This window comes from Lipotes vexillifer, unplaced genomic scaffold (assembly GCF_000442215.2).
Source record: "Lipotes vexillifer unplaced genomic scaffold, Lipotes_vexillifer_v1.1 scaffold770, whole genome shotgun sequence".
NCBI classification, from domain to species: domain Eukaryota; kingdom Metazoa; phylum Chordata; class Mammalia; order Artiodactyla; family Lipotidae; genus Lipotes; species Lipotes vexillifer.
Window position 1 is genome coordinate 907,105 of NW_006798803.1, and position 15,850 is coordinate 922,954.

Consider the following 15,850-nt stretch of genomic DNA (forward strand, 5'->3'; position numbering starts at 1 on the left):
GCTCTTCCCCATGGTAAACAGCAAAAGGCTGACACAGAACCAGGAAGAGCTAGAACTATAAAAACATCTTTGAGGTGTAGACAACCTGACTAGAGGAGTCTGGGGTCTGTGTGTGTACACAGTAGTTTAAGAAAAAGTTCACGTTGAAATATGAGGATTAATTTCTCCAAAATTTAAAGTGCCTTTTCCTCATTTCAGAAGTTGATTTTTGTTTGCTTTCTCTCTGAGCTAAGTTCACTAAAAACTCTGAAAGATAGGAATCAGTTTTATTCCACAGATACTGCTCCAGATAATATCCAAAGATATTATTCCACAACTTCATGTCAAGGTCTGAAGAACTCTCCTGTCCTTGGATCCCTTGAACAAGCAGTAGCTGTACCATAGGCGTCTTACAGAACTAATGAGGACGAAACCAGGACACATTTTTAAGTGGCACAAGTGTGCCTCAAATACTCCTCTTTCGTTAATTCACAAGCCTGGTTATGAACAGTGACACTGATTCTGGGAGCTGCCTCTCTACCTGCTCTGTGAGCCTCTTACCACTAAGGAAGACGTGCTCAGGGGGCTTCCGAATGTCAGACAGAATCACGTTGTCCTTCCCAAATCGTTTCCTAAAGGGAAAATCAAACGAGTTGGTACACTGAGGACATAACAGGTCCTATGAAAACAGTCTTTCCAACAGGAACTGTCATGTCTCGTCAGCCTCCAAATCCCTCCTCTTCACACCTTTCTTCCCTCTTGTCCTCAACTCACAGCCCTGCAGTTGCAGCCACACCCAGGGCTGCACCTCCTGCTTCTACCTCAGCCCATTATCATCCCGGTATCTGTCACCAATTTCTTCCCAGTGCCCCTGAGTTTTTCCCTTTGCCTCCCCGTTCTTCTCTCCTCTTATCCTTTTATCCCACTCTCCAAATCCCACACTGTTCCTTTTCAGTTTCTGCACATACAATATACTTCCCTCTGCTCCCAAACGTCTGAAAACCAAGTGATTTACTGTGAGGCAGGCCTTACTTTGCCTAACCTAGGAAAGGCAGAGGGAAAAGGACCAGCTTCGGGGATGCTGAGTCAAGGACCTGAAACAATGTCTGTGATATGAAGCGTCACAATGAAATGCATTCCAAACGGTCATTTACATACGATATCTTAAAGTAAGCAAGAGGGGAGAGAAGCAAGAGGGGTGAGAAAAGATTCAATGGTTAAATGGGGCCAAAGACAAGCCCTGAAAAGCTCAGAATTTAAATTGAAACTTTGCGAGCTCTTACCTCAAAAAGCTAGCAAGCCCCACTCCAAGCTGGCCAAGACCCCCTGGATAAAGAAGAAAAAAGTGAACCTTTAATCTAAATCTAACCAATTCAATTATTCCCAGTATGTAATAGAAGAAAACTCTACTGGCACTCTTAGCTAACTAGGTAAAGCCCCAGGTTGGCCTGATAGAACAGAATTACCTCCTCGGAGCTATGACAGAGATCGGGTACAGGTAAGATTAGTTCCAGAGACAAAAGTGCTCTCCAGCACAGAGTGGCTGAGGGGAAGCCAGGGTACAGGTAAGAGAACAATCACGGAAGAGCAGGACCTTCCTGACCTCCTGGTCAGGAAATCACTACCAGCTTCGCCTTTGTTATTTGATGGGCTGTGAAAATAATCTGCTACGGGTACCAGAACACTCAAAGCTAGATATAACAGTTTGATATCAACCTCTGCTGGGATTATCCAGAGCACCCTCCTATTATTAGACCTGGAGAGGAATAGGAAGGGAGAAAGAAAGAAGGGACAAACCAAGAAGTCACCTGAAAAAAGGGGCAGATATCTGGATGGGCAAGGAGCTGCCAAGAACATTAAAGATGAGTATTACAGCATCTTAATTTGGACGCTTACAAATGCCACTGATGGAAATGGGAGAGCTAGGGGTCTGGGAGCACATTTAGGGGAATACAACCCTAGATTCCATTTGGGAGAAAGTAAGAGGCAGGAAGACATGGACAGTGGGATTTCCTGTAAGCGTGTGTCAACATGGGACTGAAACCAGCCCACTGACGGTAACACTGGGCCCTGGAAGATGCTTTGTTGGTGCAGGGAGGAGGGAATCAAACAACACACAGACAAGAAGCTGGGAGAGTCAGGGGGGGAAGTGCAGAGGGAACTGGCCTCACTTGAAACCCAGTTACAGCAGGAGAGGAAGAGGAGGTGCCAGTGAAAGAAACACACACACACACTGAGGAATGTGAGAAGGATAAGGACGTGAAGCCAAGGGATGAAACTGGCAAACAGAGGACAATAAAACACGTCAGTCAAATCAGAGGGGGGCTTGAGTCAGCTGGAAGGACTTGCAGACAGGCGGTCAAGTTTGCAGTGAGCAGATACAGAACCAGGTGTTGGGTGGCTACGAGGGGAGAGGGGTCAGCAGGCCAGTCTGTGGACAGTAAGCTGCAAGTGTCACGAGGTGATGGTGAGGCGTTCCTCGGGCCCTGGGCAGGCCCTGGCTATCTCTTCCATACAAACGTGCAGGAACTGCCTGGCCTGAGAAGCCTGGCCAAGGAAAGATGCGCCTGATTCCAGAGGCCACGTTCTATCCACACACCTTGGCTCCCAGGCCATTCCTCGCAGGAGAGGGGAACTGAGTCCTACAGCAGCTTTTTGGGCCTCTTCAGGTTCCCAGGTCCTCCCTTCAGACAATAAAAGATTTGGGCAGGGAAACCAAGCCCTGGCAACAGCGGCAAAATAAGGACAGGGGGCTTGTGCTATTTCGGAGGGAGCCAGGAGTGGAAAAGGGAGTTTCTGATTAATAAGTGTTACCTGGCGGCATGTTAGACATTCCAAAAACAAATACACCGCCACACAAAGAAAATAACAAAGCCACAAATGTGGAAAAAAGAAAAAAAACCCAACCTGTAATTAAGACGCGCGGTTGGTCTGCTTCAGAGAACGAGGTAGAGTGGAAGTTGGCATCCGCTGGAATCTGCTGAGGGGAGGTGCCCAGAAACCGGCTGGGCAGGACAGGAGCCTGGCAGCCACAGGCCGGTCTCTGCAGCATCCGGCTGGCAACCCGCCGCAGCATCCAAACGACCGGCATGATCTCTGCAGACACTGTAACACAAAAGGAGCAGAGTCGAGAAAAGATACATGCACCCCAATGTTCACTGCAGCACTATTTATACTAGTCAAGACGTGGAACCTAAGAGTCCATCAACAGATGAATATGGATAAAGAAGATGTGGTGTGTGCGCGCGTGCGCGCGCGCACACACACACACACACACACACACACCGGAATATTACTCAACCATCAAAAAGAATGAAATAATGCCATTTGCAGCAACATGGATGGACCTAGAGATTATCATACTAAGTGAAGTAAGCTAGACAAAGACAAATACCACATATCATTTATATGTGGAATCTAAAATACGATACTAATCAACATATCTACAAAACAAAACAGACTCACAGATATAGAGAACAGGCCTGTATCAATAGTTGCCAAGTGGGGGAGGCTGGGTAGGGGAGGGAAGGAATGGGAGTTTGGGATTAGCAGAGGCAAACTATTATATATAGGATAGACAAAGAACAAGGTCCTACTGTATAGCACGGGGAACTATGTTCAATATCCTGTGACAAATCATAATGGAAGAGAATATGAAAAAGAATATATATATATATATATATATATCTGTATAACTGAGTCACTTTGCTGTATAGCAGAAATTAACACAACACTGTAAATCAACTATATGTCAATAAAATTTAAAAAAACAAACAAAAGAAGCAGAGTTCAGTATGTAACTGCTTGCCCTCCCGACCCCTCAAAACAAAAACCCTTTAACCACAACTAACACTAAGATTGCCGGCTCACGAGCAAAGCCATGTTCTGGATTCATGAATCGAACTAGAGAGACTGCTGATTGCACAGACAGGGAGCCAGTCAAGAGCCCGCCCTGTGAGCCCAGCCCTGTGAAAAGGGGATAAACGTCACTGGTGCAAAGTGCAGGCAAACAAAGACTGGCCGAGATTTAGAACTCGAGCTGCACAGTGCTGACACCAACTGGGATCTAAAGTCACAGCGGAGGTTACTGCGTACAGAGCCGTCCACGCCAGGAACATCATGGATCCCCGCAAAGGCCTCAGATCTTCACAACTGTAATCATCTGTCCACATACCATCGAGGTGCGAACAGGTTCCCGATTAAATAACACAGAGCCCTGTGACTCTCGTGCTAACTCAGATGTTATCGTTAGGATGAACCAGACTAGAAAAGCAGATAGTTAAGGTAAAAAGGCCCCTGGCAATACTGAGTAAGCTGTGACTAATTTCTGTTTCACTGCCAACTCTTTAGGAAGGAACATTTAGAAAAGCCATTTTCTCCTCTGTTCCCAGATCATGTATATTTCATTGCAGTCCAGCTCCCCTTCCTAGTCAGCTTTACCCAGGCAAGCATGTCACAAGAGCAGATCAGACCTGCTCAGTTCTAACAGCGACCTTCCTGCCCCCAAAGCTCAGGCCTTTGCACTCTGCACACTGCCCGTGGCCTCCACGTCCATCAGCCGTCAGATTTCCAACAGCACTGGCGGATGAGCCTTCAGAGCGACCCCAGTGCCTAACCCCCTCACAAAGAAGTGGCCCGATCTCAACCATCTTCTATTTTGCATCATAAAACAAGAAAAAGTAAACCACACTTGGAGACATTTCCCATTTAGGGTCTGAACTTAGCCCCTCAACCCAGTGCCTCGAGTAGGTAACAGTAATTCTAAGTTAAAACCGCCAGAGGTATCAGAAGCTTTCCTGGAATCCCTAAAATCCAGATTATAGAAAACAAAAGGGCAATACAATCTGCTGAAACCCTATGCTTGAACACCCTTCTGTGAGCCACAGAGGTCTTGTTCTTTAGGACACCGAAATAAGGCGGGCAGAGCCCCGATGGCTTCTGTCGGGTCAGGGGCTTGGCCCATCAGATCCGCAGCCTGAGATGCAGCCCCGCCAAGGTCCTGAGGCCCTGCATCCCGGCTAACTTTCCCAAACAAGAAGAAGACAACCTTCTGATGGCACATCTCCGGATTGGAAGGGAGGTCGCCATAGGAGAGACCCAAGCTTTTCCTCCATCATCCCTTCAAACCATCTCTGCAGCCACTGCTGACACCCGAGACCAGGTAAGCACTTTGATTCTTAAAGTCACTTATTTCATCAAGTTCAAGAGGGTGGCGAGGAAGCCAAGAAGCAGCCAGATTTACCAGAACATCTGAAACTCAAAGACAATTCTCAGTTCCCGGAAGCAGAGTAGTGATGGCCACAGGTGAATAAGTTTGTTTTGTTTTGTTTCTTTTAAAGGTTGAAGACACTGGAGTCTGGGAAAAGGTAAACCCTGAAGACATGAAACGGGGATGTGAAATACGTACGACTCAGTTCATCTTCTCTTTCCCCAGAAGGGGAAAGCATGAAGGAGGCACAAATTCTTAATTGAATATAAAGTATTTTAGTTTAACAATGTGGACAATTCATGCTTGAGTTGGTTCTTATTCCACAACGATTACTAGCTAACATCTGATGTTCACGACAGGCCAGAGGCCTGTGAATGTCTTTCTGAATTATAGCATTTAACCATGGCAAGCACCACCCCTCTCAGGGAACGCAGTTCTTAACCGTCAAGCAGCTCTACTGTCCCTATAATGGGATTGCTTTGATTAACAATGCACGTACAAAACCAAAAAACCCTCCAACCATCTACCGCATGTAGCTTATTATCTTGCCACTGCCAAACTCAATTTAATACTTTTAAGGCAGCAGCTCTCAAATTTTCTGGTCTCTGGACTCTTTCACACTCTTAAAAATTGGGGACTACAGAGAGCTTTTGTTTAAGTGGGGTCTATCTAACAATGTTTGCTGTAGTAGACAGCAAAACTGAGAAACATTTAACCTATGAATGAGTTCATTTAAAACCAATAAACATATTAAAATAAACATATTTTATGAAAATAACTGTATTTTCCAAAACAAAAAATTTACTGAGTGGCACTGTTTTACATTTACTTGTCTCTTTGATGTTTTCCTTCATAGAAAACAGCTGGATCCTCACATCTGCTTCTAACTCAAACTGTCTGCTGCTTTGATTGAAGTAAATGAAGAAAATCCAGACTCAAAGCAAAGCAGTGGGGAAAGGAAGCCGTATTTTGAAAGCCTTTTCAGATAATTCTGGGTACTCATCTTGGATATCCAAAACTCAACACATGGTAGTTTCTTAAAGGTTAGCTGCAACGTAGAATCTGAAGCCATTATCAGTGAACTTTTGTACCTGCTACATTAAAACCCACTGGTATATCTAATGCTTTGAACACATCTTTTTGTTTTTTAAAGATTTTTTTGATGTGGACCATTTTTAAAGTCTTTATTGAATTTTTTACAATATTGCTTCTGTTTTAATGTTTTGGTTTTTTGGCTGCAAGGCATGCAGGAATCTTAGCTCCCGGAACAGGGATTGAACCTGCACCCCATGCACTGGAAGGCAAAGTCATAGCCACTGGTCCGCCAGGGAAGTCCCTTGAACACATCTTTTACTCCTGCATGGTTTTGTAATTTCATACATTGTTTTTTTGGAAAATATTGGTTCAGTGAGTTATGCAGAGCTTCCAACTGTTAACACACTTCACTGTACGATACCCAAAAGTCATACTGGTTGATATCACGGGTCTCATCAGAAAATTCCTAAGTATTGGGAAGCTGTCAAATTCACGGTATTGGATACAACTGAACTTGCAACAAATACCTTGGCAGGCTCGCTTGGTTCATTTTTTTAGAAAATGTATGCCGATTATCCAGGTATGAATAACCATCATTGGTCATTCTTTCAAGCAAAAATGGTTCTCTATGAAAAACAGGGACCAGTTCAGCTCACAATTCAATCACACAAAATGCTTTCTCTCAAGACAACCATCATATTTCAATATGGAACAAGTACATCCACTTACCACATGACACATTAAAAAGATGTCTCTAGGGTCAAGATTTAATAAAATCAGTCATTTTTACTGCTTCATAAAGGGCATTCTTAAGTAAAGCTTTCCATTTTTTAATTTTATTTTTCACTGAAAGTACATGGCAGTGAAGAATACCATGACTTCTAGTACCATGTCGTGCAAATGCCTTGATTCCTGCAAAGGCACCAGTAGTTTTAGCAGGTGTGACTTGTGCACCATCAGTGCAAATTCAACACAGTTGTTCCGGAATAAACCATGAAATTCAAAAAAGTTATTCCACGCTGAATACTTTGGCACTATTTGTGTTTTCTGTCAAACGTTCACCAAAAAGATATTCTTTGATAATTGCTTTGGCGCTGATACCAGACAAATACAAACAAAATGGCAAGTGCAGCCATGACTACAAATTCTTCCACGTGTAAGGTAAAAATACACTTCTCTGTCAAGATACCAAACTAGTCTTCGTGTTTGCAGCTAAATCTTTAATTTGACAAGTTACTGTATTATTAGAAAGTGGCAGTGCTATTATTTCTTTCAATGCATTTTCATCCAAACAAGGCTTTATTGTGTGTTTCTCCAGCCACTGCAATTTGATAACCTATCTTAATAGCTTTTTCTTTTCTAGTTTGGAAAGCTGTAACAAATAATTTTTGGCTTTTAAAGAGCTCATCATATCCACATTTAATTCATTCGTTTTATTTTTCTTTAGATGATGAATGGTTGGTCTAAGAATAATGCTATTACGACCAAAGTACTATTCAAAAAAGTTCTGTGGCATCAGACACATAAGGTAAATTTCTGACATCTGTAAAGCTTGACGAAAGCCTTCATATTTTCTTGTATTATTTAGTTCTGCACATTTACTTGGAGTAAATTCCTCTTTTCATGAGTCAGAGAACTCCGTTATGTCATTGTTTCATTTTTTTTTCAGCATTTATACGCATGGTACAGCTTTGAGTTGAAAAAAATCAAGTCCTCTAATATCCCCCCCCCCTTTTTTTTGCGGTGCGCGGGCCTCTCACTGTTGTGGCCTCTCCCGTTGCGGAGCACAGGCTCCGGAGGCGCATGCTCAGCGGCCATGGCTCACGGGCCCAGCCGCTCCGCAGCATGTGGGATCTTCCCGGACCGGGGCACGAACCCGCGTCCCCTGCATCGGCAGGCAGACTCTCAACCACTGCGCCACCAAGAAAGCCCTAATATCCCCCCCTTTTAAACCAATGATCTATCCTTAAATATAAAAAATATATAAATTAATATCCTTTTATGTTAGAATAAAATATTAAGTTCAAAAGAATTTTTATACCATTTAAAATTTTAGAAAAGTTTTAAAATCAAGACTATAAACTTTTTGTTCTTTTTCCATATACCCACAAGACTCAATTTAGGGATTTCAAAGTAATGACTTATTGAAAGAAAACAGGCCCCAGAGATGATAGCAGCTGTAACTGCAGGTAGCTAGTAAGAATGCAAGAAGTACTAAGAAAAGACAGAGTTCATCTCTGAAAATGCACATATTTATACTCTAAGCCTACTATCCTTAGAAGGTTCTAGAAACACAAGAGTACACAAGCACACATCTCATTAGCCATCAGAGGAAAAGCTCATCACAAGCCATTTGGCCTCTAGAAAACTCCACCATACACCTGAGAGAGAAAGAATGAAAAAGGCAAACAGTCTCTTAGTATTTTTTTTTTAATAGCCTTGACCTCATGGACCCTACAGAGGTCTCAAGGAACCCCAGGGCTCCCCAGGTCACACTTGAGAACAGTTGTTCTAAAGTAAAACTTGCTTTGCCAAGCTAGTTATTAAACTTATACAAGGGGAACCGTCAAAGATGACTGAAGATCAGATGAGAGTCCATAGACCTTCTGCCCTAAGCACCTTGCTTACTTTAACTCCAAGGGATGAAAAAGAAACTGGCCAACAGACATTCCTCCTTAAATAATGGAGCGTCTCCCCGGCCCAAGCCTCTGTTACATGACTCTTCCCAACTCCCGGCATTTACCCTTTCTGCACTTACCAGAGCAGAGCTCTAAGAAAGCAGTGGCGTCAGGAAGACAGTGGGGTGATAGAGATACAGACTCAGAGCCCCACTGGCCTTGATTGCTTGGATGTGGGGCAACTTGTGAAGGAATGGAGGTGAATAACACAGGCTTCCAAGTTGTGCTGCTGTAAGCACGGGCTTTCTGGAGGAGCAGGTCAGGTAAGAAGGCAAACGAGCTTGGTTTAGGACATACCGGCTTTAGGTGCGAGGAGCCAGTATGGCTGCCTTTCCCATGGACTTGTGAGTCCCACTGAGCAGTTCCTAGCAGTGCCTGATGCATGTCAGAACTCAACCACCATGTCAAACAGGTAGGCAGGAAGAAGAAACCAAGAAATAACAGGGCTTTGTCTACACCACAATAAATAGAATGTCCCCTGTTGTCAGAAAACATTACTTCTGTTTCTTGGGGAAAAGAACCTTAATTCAATTGCAATTGCTCTGAAGACAGAAATTCTATTTCAGAAATATTAAAAGAAACTCCAATTTGAAATATTGAAAACCAACGAAATAGGCCCTTTCCCTGAGAATGCGCCATCAATTTCCCTTAATATTCTTGCCGTCTTGTGTTTTCCCCAAATTTCTAGCTTTAATCATCCTCAGCCACGGAGACAGTAAATAAAGATGTATTAAGTAATGTCTCCAGCACATTTAGCATGAAGCTAAAAGCATCCAGCCTCCAACAGATGAATGGATAAAGAAAATGTGGTATATACATACAATGGCATATTATTCCGACGTGAAATAGGAGATCCCGTCACATGCAACAACATGGATGAACCTGGAGGACATTATGCTGAGTGAAATGAACTGGTCACAAAAGGCCAAATGTGGGCTTCCCTGGTGGCACCGTGGTTAAGAATCCACCAGCTAGTGCGGGGGACGCGCGTTCGACCCCGGTCCGGGAAGATCCCACATGCCGCGGAGCAACTAAGCCCGTGCGCCACAACTACTGAGCCCACGTGCCTAGAGCCCGTGCTCTGCAACAGAAGCCACAGCAACGGGAAGCCCGCGCACCGCAACGAAGAGTAGCCCCCGCTCGGCAAAAGCTGCACGTAGCGACAAAGACCCAATGCAGCCAAAAATAAATAAATTTATATTTTAAAAGGTCAAATACAGTATGATTCCATTCATATGAGTTATACCAGTTATCTAAGGTAATCAAACAATCATAGAAACAGGAAGTAGAAAGGTAGTTGCCAAGGGGTGGGAGCAAGGGGGAGGGGATACGAGTATTCAATGAACAGGCGTAGCTGTTGGAGGCTGGATGCTTTAGCATTCAATTAACAGGCATAGCTTCAGTTTTGCAGGATAAAAAAGTTCTAGAGATCCACTGTGCATATACCTGACAGTACTGAACTGTACTCTTAAAAATGGTCAAGATGGTAAATTTTACGTTATGTAATTGAAGCCACAAATTAAATTAAAAAAAAAATCCAGCCCCAAGAAATGGTCAGCGCATACATATACTACTGAGGAGCTAGAAAATTCGCCTAGCAGAGATCAACGCCACCCCAGAGACCCATCAAACCCCCGTCCCGTCCAAACCCCCCAGCCCTTGTCTCACCGAACCCCCTAAATGGTCCTTTTCCCTCTGCTTGTAAACCTGCTGAAACCTATTATTCTCCTCCAGCCTTTACCTTTCCTTCCCATCTCAAGGATCTCCAGAGAGGTCCCTGCCCCTCCAAGTGGGGCCTCTTACTCTGCACCCAGTGGAACTGCTTTCACCAAAGGTCAGCCACTGCCCAGTTGACAACTTCCTGGCCCCGGGGACTCATAACGCTTCTAAGGACTAATAACGCTTCTAAGACACATGTGCAAGGCAGTCTCCGCTTTACATCCTCCAGTTCATTAAATCATAAAAGCAAACGTGTCCTCTTCATAGTAATGACCCAAGGAAAAATCAGACACCTCAACGACTGAGCGCTGACGAAGCTCCTGCTTTCCTCAACTCTCATTTAAGCCTCAGAGTAACTCGGAAGCTGGGATCTTTTCTCCATTTTGCAGAGGGAATTTTGACCCGCCCAAGGTCAGGCAGATACTAATTACCAAAAGGAGGGGTTGCAAACCAGGTCCGTTGAGTCTCAAACCCTCCTTCCACCACCCCCACTCTTCTCGCGCAAGAGAAGAGATAACATCAGGTGCCTAAGAGAGAGGACAGAGGAAACATCCTCGTGGTGGCGCAGGGGGCACCTTCCCCGCCGCCCCTCCTCCCCTACAGCTCGGCTACTCCTCCTCGCCGCTCCCCAGGAGGACCGCACCCTCGAGCCGAGGGCGTTCGAGGCCAGACACGGCCCTCCCTCGCTCGCCGTGCGAGCCTGCGTACACCACCTCGCCAAACCTCAAGTTTCCCCATCCTTAGAAAGGGGGAAATGATCGGACCACCACATTAGCCTGCTGGGAGGATTTAATAAAAGCAATTTAGAAAAGCACTTAGCAAACTGCTCAGTCAGTGTAAAGACTCCATCAACCAGCTGGTAAAGTCTAGACTTAAGGTGGGGTTGATCCGAAAGCCAGAAAGGGTCGGGGGAAAAAATCCCGGAGCTCTCAGTGTGAGCTACACAGAGGGTTTTTATGGGGGGGGATCTGGCTTCGCGGAGCGCCCCCATACTCCCTCCTACGCGCGCCGGCCCGAGAAAGGGAACCCAAGGAGACGCGGGGACTTGGGCCGCACGCGGGTCTCCGGCTTCCGCTTCCCAGCATGGCTGGATAAACCGGTTTTATGAGAACAGCCGCTCCCGCCCCTATTCCCTGGCAGGGTGTGCCCTTCTGAAAAGTAGGAAGGGCCAGGAGCCGCACCTAGCGACCCCAGCAGTGCCCCGGCCCTCCCCCGGCCTCCCAGCTCCGCGGCGACTTCTGGGGACCCCCGCTCGCGCTCGGGAGCGCTGGGTCTCCAGCCCCGCGCCGCGTCACACCGATCGGGCCAGCGGGGGCCATGTGGTCAACAGGACCTGCACAGTCAGCCTCGGTTTCTGAAGAGGCTCAGCCCCCAGGGTCAGCCGCAGGGGAAGCATCCGGCCGCCTCCGCACTGACCTTCCGACGCAGCCGCCCAGAGATGCTGCGCTGCTGCGGCGCCGGAGCTGGAGCTGCAGCTGCACGCGGGCAGAAGTCCGGGAGCGCGGAACAGAAACTGAAGCTCGGCGCGCGCGGCGCCTTTATAGTCTCTGCGCGCAAACCCGCCCCCCGGCGCACCAATCCCCTTCTTCGGTCCGGGCCGCCCTGGCTTGGGCGTCGGATCACCAAGTGGGAGGGCGTCGGTTGCCATGGTAACCCTCCCCGAGGGTCCCAGTAGTGTTCCTGGCGTCTCGCGCCCCTCACGCGGGCTCCGCCTCCGACCCATTTCGGGAGAGCTCGCAGAAGGCTAGAGACGCGTTCGAGCCCAGCGTGCGGCGTTCCCGGCAGCGGCAGAGCCAGCCCGCAGGTCTTCGCGTGGGACTGTCCAGGTGGGGACAGTTCAAGGGCCTCCCAACACAAGGGGCCCGGAGCCCCAGAGCATCGGTCCGTGCTGGCGTTTAGCGGCTCAGCAGTGGACTTGAGGAGGAATGCGGGACGCGAAGGGAAAGCTGGAAGGATTGGCAGGGGAAATAGCTCCGGACCGGGGTCAGGAGATACGGTACAAAGAGACCTTGAGAGGGTCATTTCATCTTGGTCTCCCACATGGGAAATATCGCTGTGAAATTAGATGACCTCCAGGGCCACCGGACCAGCAGAGTCAGCATCACCTAGGAGCTGGTTGGAAATGCAGATTTGAGGCTGCACCCCAGACCTGCTGAGTCAGAATCTCTGCGTTGGGGCCCTGTGAAGTGTGTTTTAACAAGCCCTCCAGGTGATGATGATCTGTGCTGAAGTTGAGAAGCGCTGATCTAGGGGAGTGGTTTCTCAGACTTGGCTGCAGATTAGAATCACCGGGGAGTTCTGGAACCTCCCAAACAAATCAGAATCTCGTCGGCGGGGGAAGGAGGGGCGGCAGGAAGCCCAGGCACAATTTTCTTTTTTTAAGCTTCTCGAGTGATCCCCATGTGCTATCAAGGTAAGAACCAAGTGATCCCCATGAGCTGTCATGGTGAGAACTACGGATATACCCTAGAGGCTTGGTCCTCCAAGTGTGGTTCCTGGAGAAAACAGCCCCCTCCCAGACCTGCTAAATCACAGTCTGCATTCCAAGGGGCTCTCCAAGTGGTTCGTGTGCACGTTAGGGTTTGGAAAAACAGCTGCAAGGCCTCCTCCAACGTTAAGAATCCACGATTTTATGAAATATGTCTTTCTGTTTTACAGACTCTTAGATGGCCCCGTTTCTTTTTTTTCTTTTTTTTCTTGCGGTACGCGGGCCTCTCACTGCCGTGGCCTCTCCCGCTGCGGAGCACAGTCTCCGGACGCGCAGGCTCAGCGGCCATGGCTCACCGGCCCAGCCGCTCCGCGGCATGTGGGATCTTCCCAGACCGGGGCACGAACCCGTGTCCCCTGCATCGGCAGGCGGACTCTCAACCACTGCGCCACCAGGGAAGCCCGAAGGCCCCATTTCTTCAACTTTTTCTCATATGACATGACCTTCATTATGGGTCTCTCTCTAGTGCACTTGAATTTTCAAATTTTAATTAGACTTTTAGCCTCTCAAGAGACCTAGGAGATTATCAAGGCCACTGTGCCCACTTGACAGAGGAAGAGGTAGAGCCCCACCTAGACAGGTGAAGAGATTTCCCCAGAGGCCAGGGAGACCAGAATGCTGCCCCAGCCACTGGGTCACTGCCCTTTCTAATACACCACATCATATCATTAGGAGTTATTTTTTGTTTTCCTCAAAGATTGTGGTGAGGTCAGAGATGACACTGAACTTGCTTTGAGTGGGTTGCAGACAGGGATGTTTCAGGGTGGAGCAACCCACTGAGGATGCTGCTTGTTTGTGGGGGGAGAAGGGGAGGAAGCGTGGCTTCAACCTTTGCTCCTGAGGACAGGGCAAGAACAAGGCGTGATTACCAAGGGACTGAAAGGTGACGGTGGTTTCTGGTGTGGATGAAAAATGTCACCTGCCATATCAGTAAACAAAGGATGTTGCAGACATCAAGCCAGCAGCCACTGCTGCCGCCCCCGACTGTGCACCCTTGAAGGCATATGGGATGGAGAAAATCAGGATACTGGGCTTAGATAGTTAAGGTGCGTTTCAAAGGAATGATTTCAGTTAACCCAGACCCTTGCATCTTCCCATACCTAGAAAAGTGCTAAATTCATTAACGTGAGATGTCTGGTTTTCCTTAACATAACCTTTTGATGTTCCCACTACCTGGTTTTTGTTGCAAAAACCCCTGTATATCCTGGTTCCTCCCTGACTTCTTTGGAGCAATCCCTCAGCGCAGTCTGAGAGGCTATCTTCCGGGTTTAAGTCCTCAGAAAATCTGCTAAATAAAACATAATCCTCAACTTTTAGGTTGTGCTTTTTTTTTTTTGTTTTTTTTTTCAGTTGACGGTTTTGGTGACCACGAAGGGCCCAGAGCAGACTTGTCTTCTTCACCTGAACTCTACGAGGATCTGGAGCTTTGGTACCAGCAGAGGCCTCTTTGGTCCATGCACGTCGTCAGAGAGTCCAGACGAATTTGGGTGAGTCTTTCCTGGTTCTTGGACCTCCCATTATTGGCTGATGATCCTAGGTTTTATCCAGTGGTGTTTAAACTCTCTGGAGGAGTACGTTATCCTTGAAACTTAGTTTCAAGAGGCACCTGTGTCATCCTCAGTGAAAGACACTGGGAAAATTTTGCTCAGTTTAGACACTGAATGGTTTATCCTCAGTTGAAAGACTGGGAGGACTTTGCTCATTTGAAAGACACTGAGTAGGGTTGGCCTGGGTAATTAAGTAGAAGACTGGCCTATCATTTTTCCTTGAATTGGCTACTTTAATAGAGTTTGTTAAAAAAAAAAAAAAGTGTGTTGAAGTAAAATTTATCTCAACAAACCAACCTTGGAATGGGAAACAAAGCTTCCAAAACAAAAGAAAAAGGAACAACAGATTGCCAGTTTCCAACTAATGTCCCAGCCAGGTTTATGTACATATAAAACTTACAAGTACCAGGGCTTCCCTGGTGGTCCAGTGCTTAAGGCTTTGCCTTCTAATGTAAGAGGTGTGGGTTTGATCCCTTGTTGGGGAGCTAAGATCCTACATGCCTCACAGCCAAAAAGCCAAAACGTAAAAAAAAAAAAAAAAACAAGTAATATTGTAACAAATTAAAGAAAGGCTTTAAAAATGGTCCACTTCAAAAGAAACTTTTAAAAATTTAAATAAAAACTAAAGCTTACGAGTACTTATTGGGTTGGCCAAAATGTTCATTCAGTTTTTTCCATAAGGTGGCTCTAGTAGCGCTTAATTGTCTTTAATGTCATTTGAAACAATTATGTTAGATTGTATTGTGAAAGCTGTCGTATCAGCGTGCATTTAAAAAAAAACATCAAAATTGGTGAATTTTTGTGTAGCCATTTTAATATTGAATATTGAAGAAAAAAACATTTTTAGCATATTATGCTTTATTATTTCAAGAAAGGTAAAAAACACAACTGAAATGCAAAAAAAGATTTGTGCAGTGTATGGAGAAGGTGCTGTGACTGATCGAACCTGTCAAAAGTGGTTTGCAAAGTTTCATGCTGGAGGTTTCTTGCTCGCTGTACGATGCTCCAAGACGGTCAGACCAGTTAAAGTTGATAGCGATCAAATTGAGACATTAATTGAGAACAATCAACGTTATACCACCTGGGAGAAAGCTGACATACTCAAAATATCCAAATCAAGCACTGAAAATCATTTGCACCAGCTTGGTTATGTTAATCGCTTTGATGTTTGGGTTCCACATAAGTTAAGCGAAAA

General features: G+C 46.1%; 1 protein-coding gene across 1 annotated transcript in view; it reads right to left on the bottom strand.

The window, feature by feature from the left end:
• Nucleotides 1-3,070, bottom strand: part of LOC103068792 (L-threonine 3-dehydrogenase, mitochondrial) — a 14,499-nt gene extending 11,429 nt beyond the window's left edge. Inside the window, exons 1-3 of the mRNA XM_007471124.1 lie at nucleotides 2,887-3,070; nucleotides 1,263-1,305; nucleotides 541-611 (exon numbers count right to left, since the gene is read on the bottom strand). Of these exons, the coding sequence (XP_007471186.1) occupies nucleotides 541-611; nucleotides 1,263-1,305; nucleotides 2,887-3,070 (298 nt within the window). The remainder of the gene's footprint in view (nucleotides 1-540; nucleotides 612-1,262; nucleotides 1,306-2,886) is intronic.
• Between the last annotated feature and the right edge of the window lie 12,780 nt (nucleotides 3,071-15,850).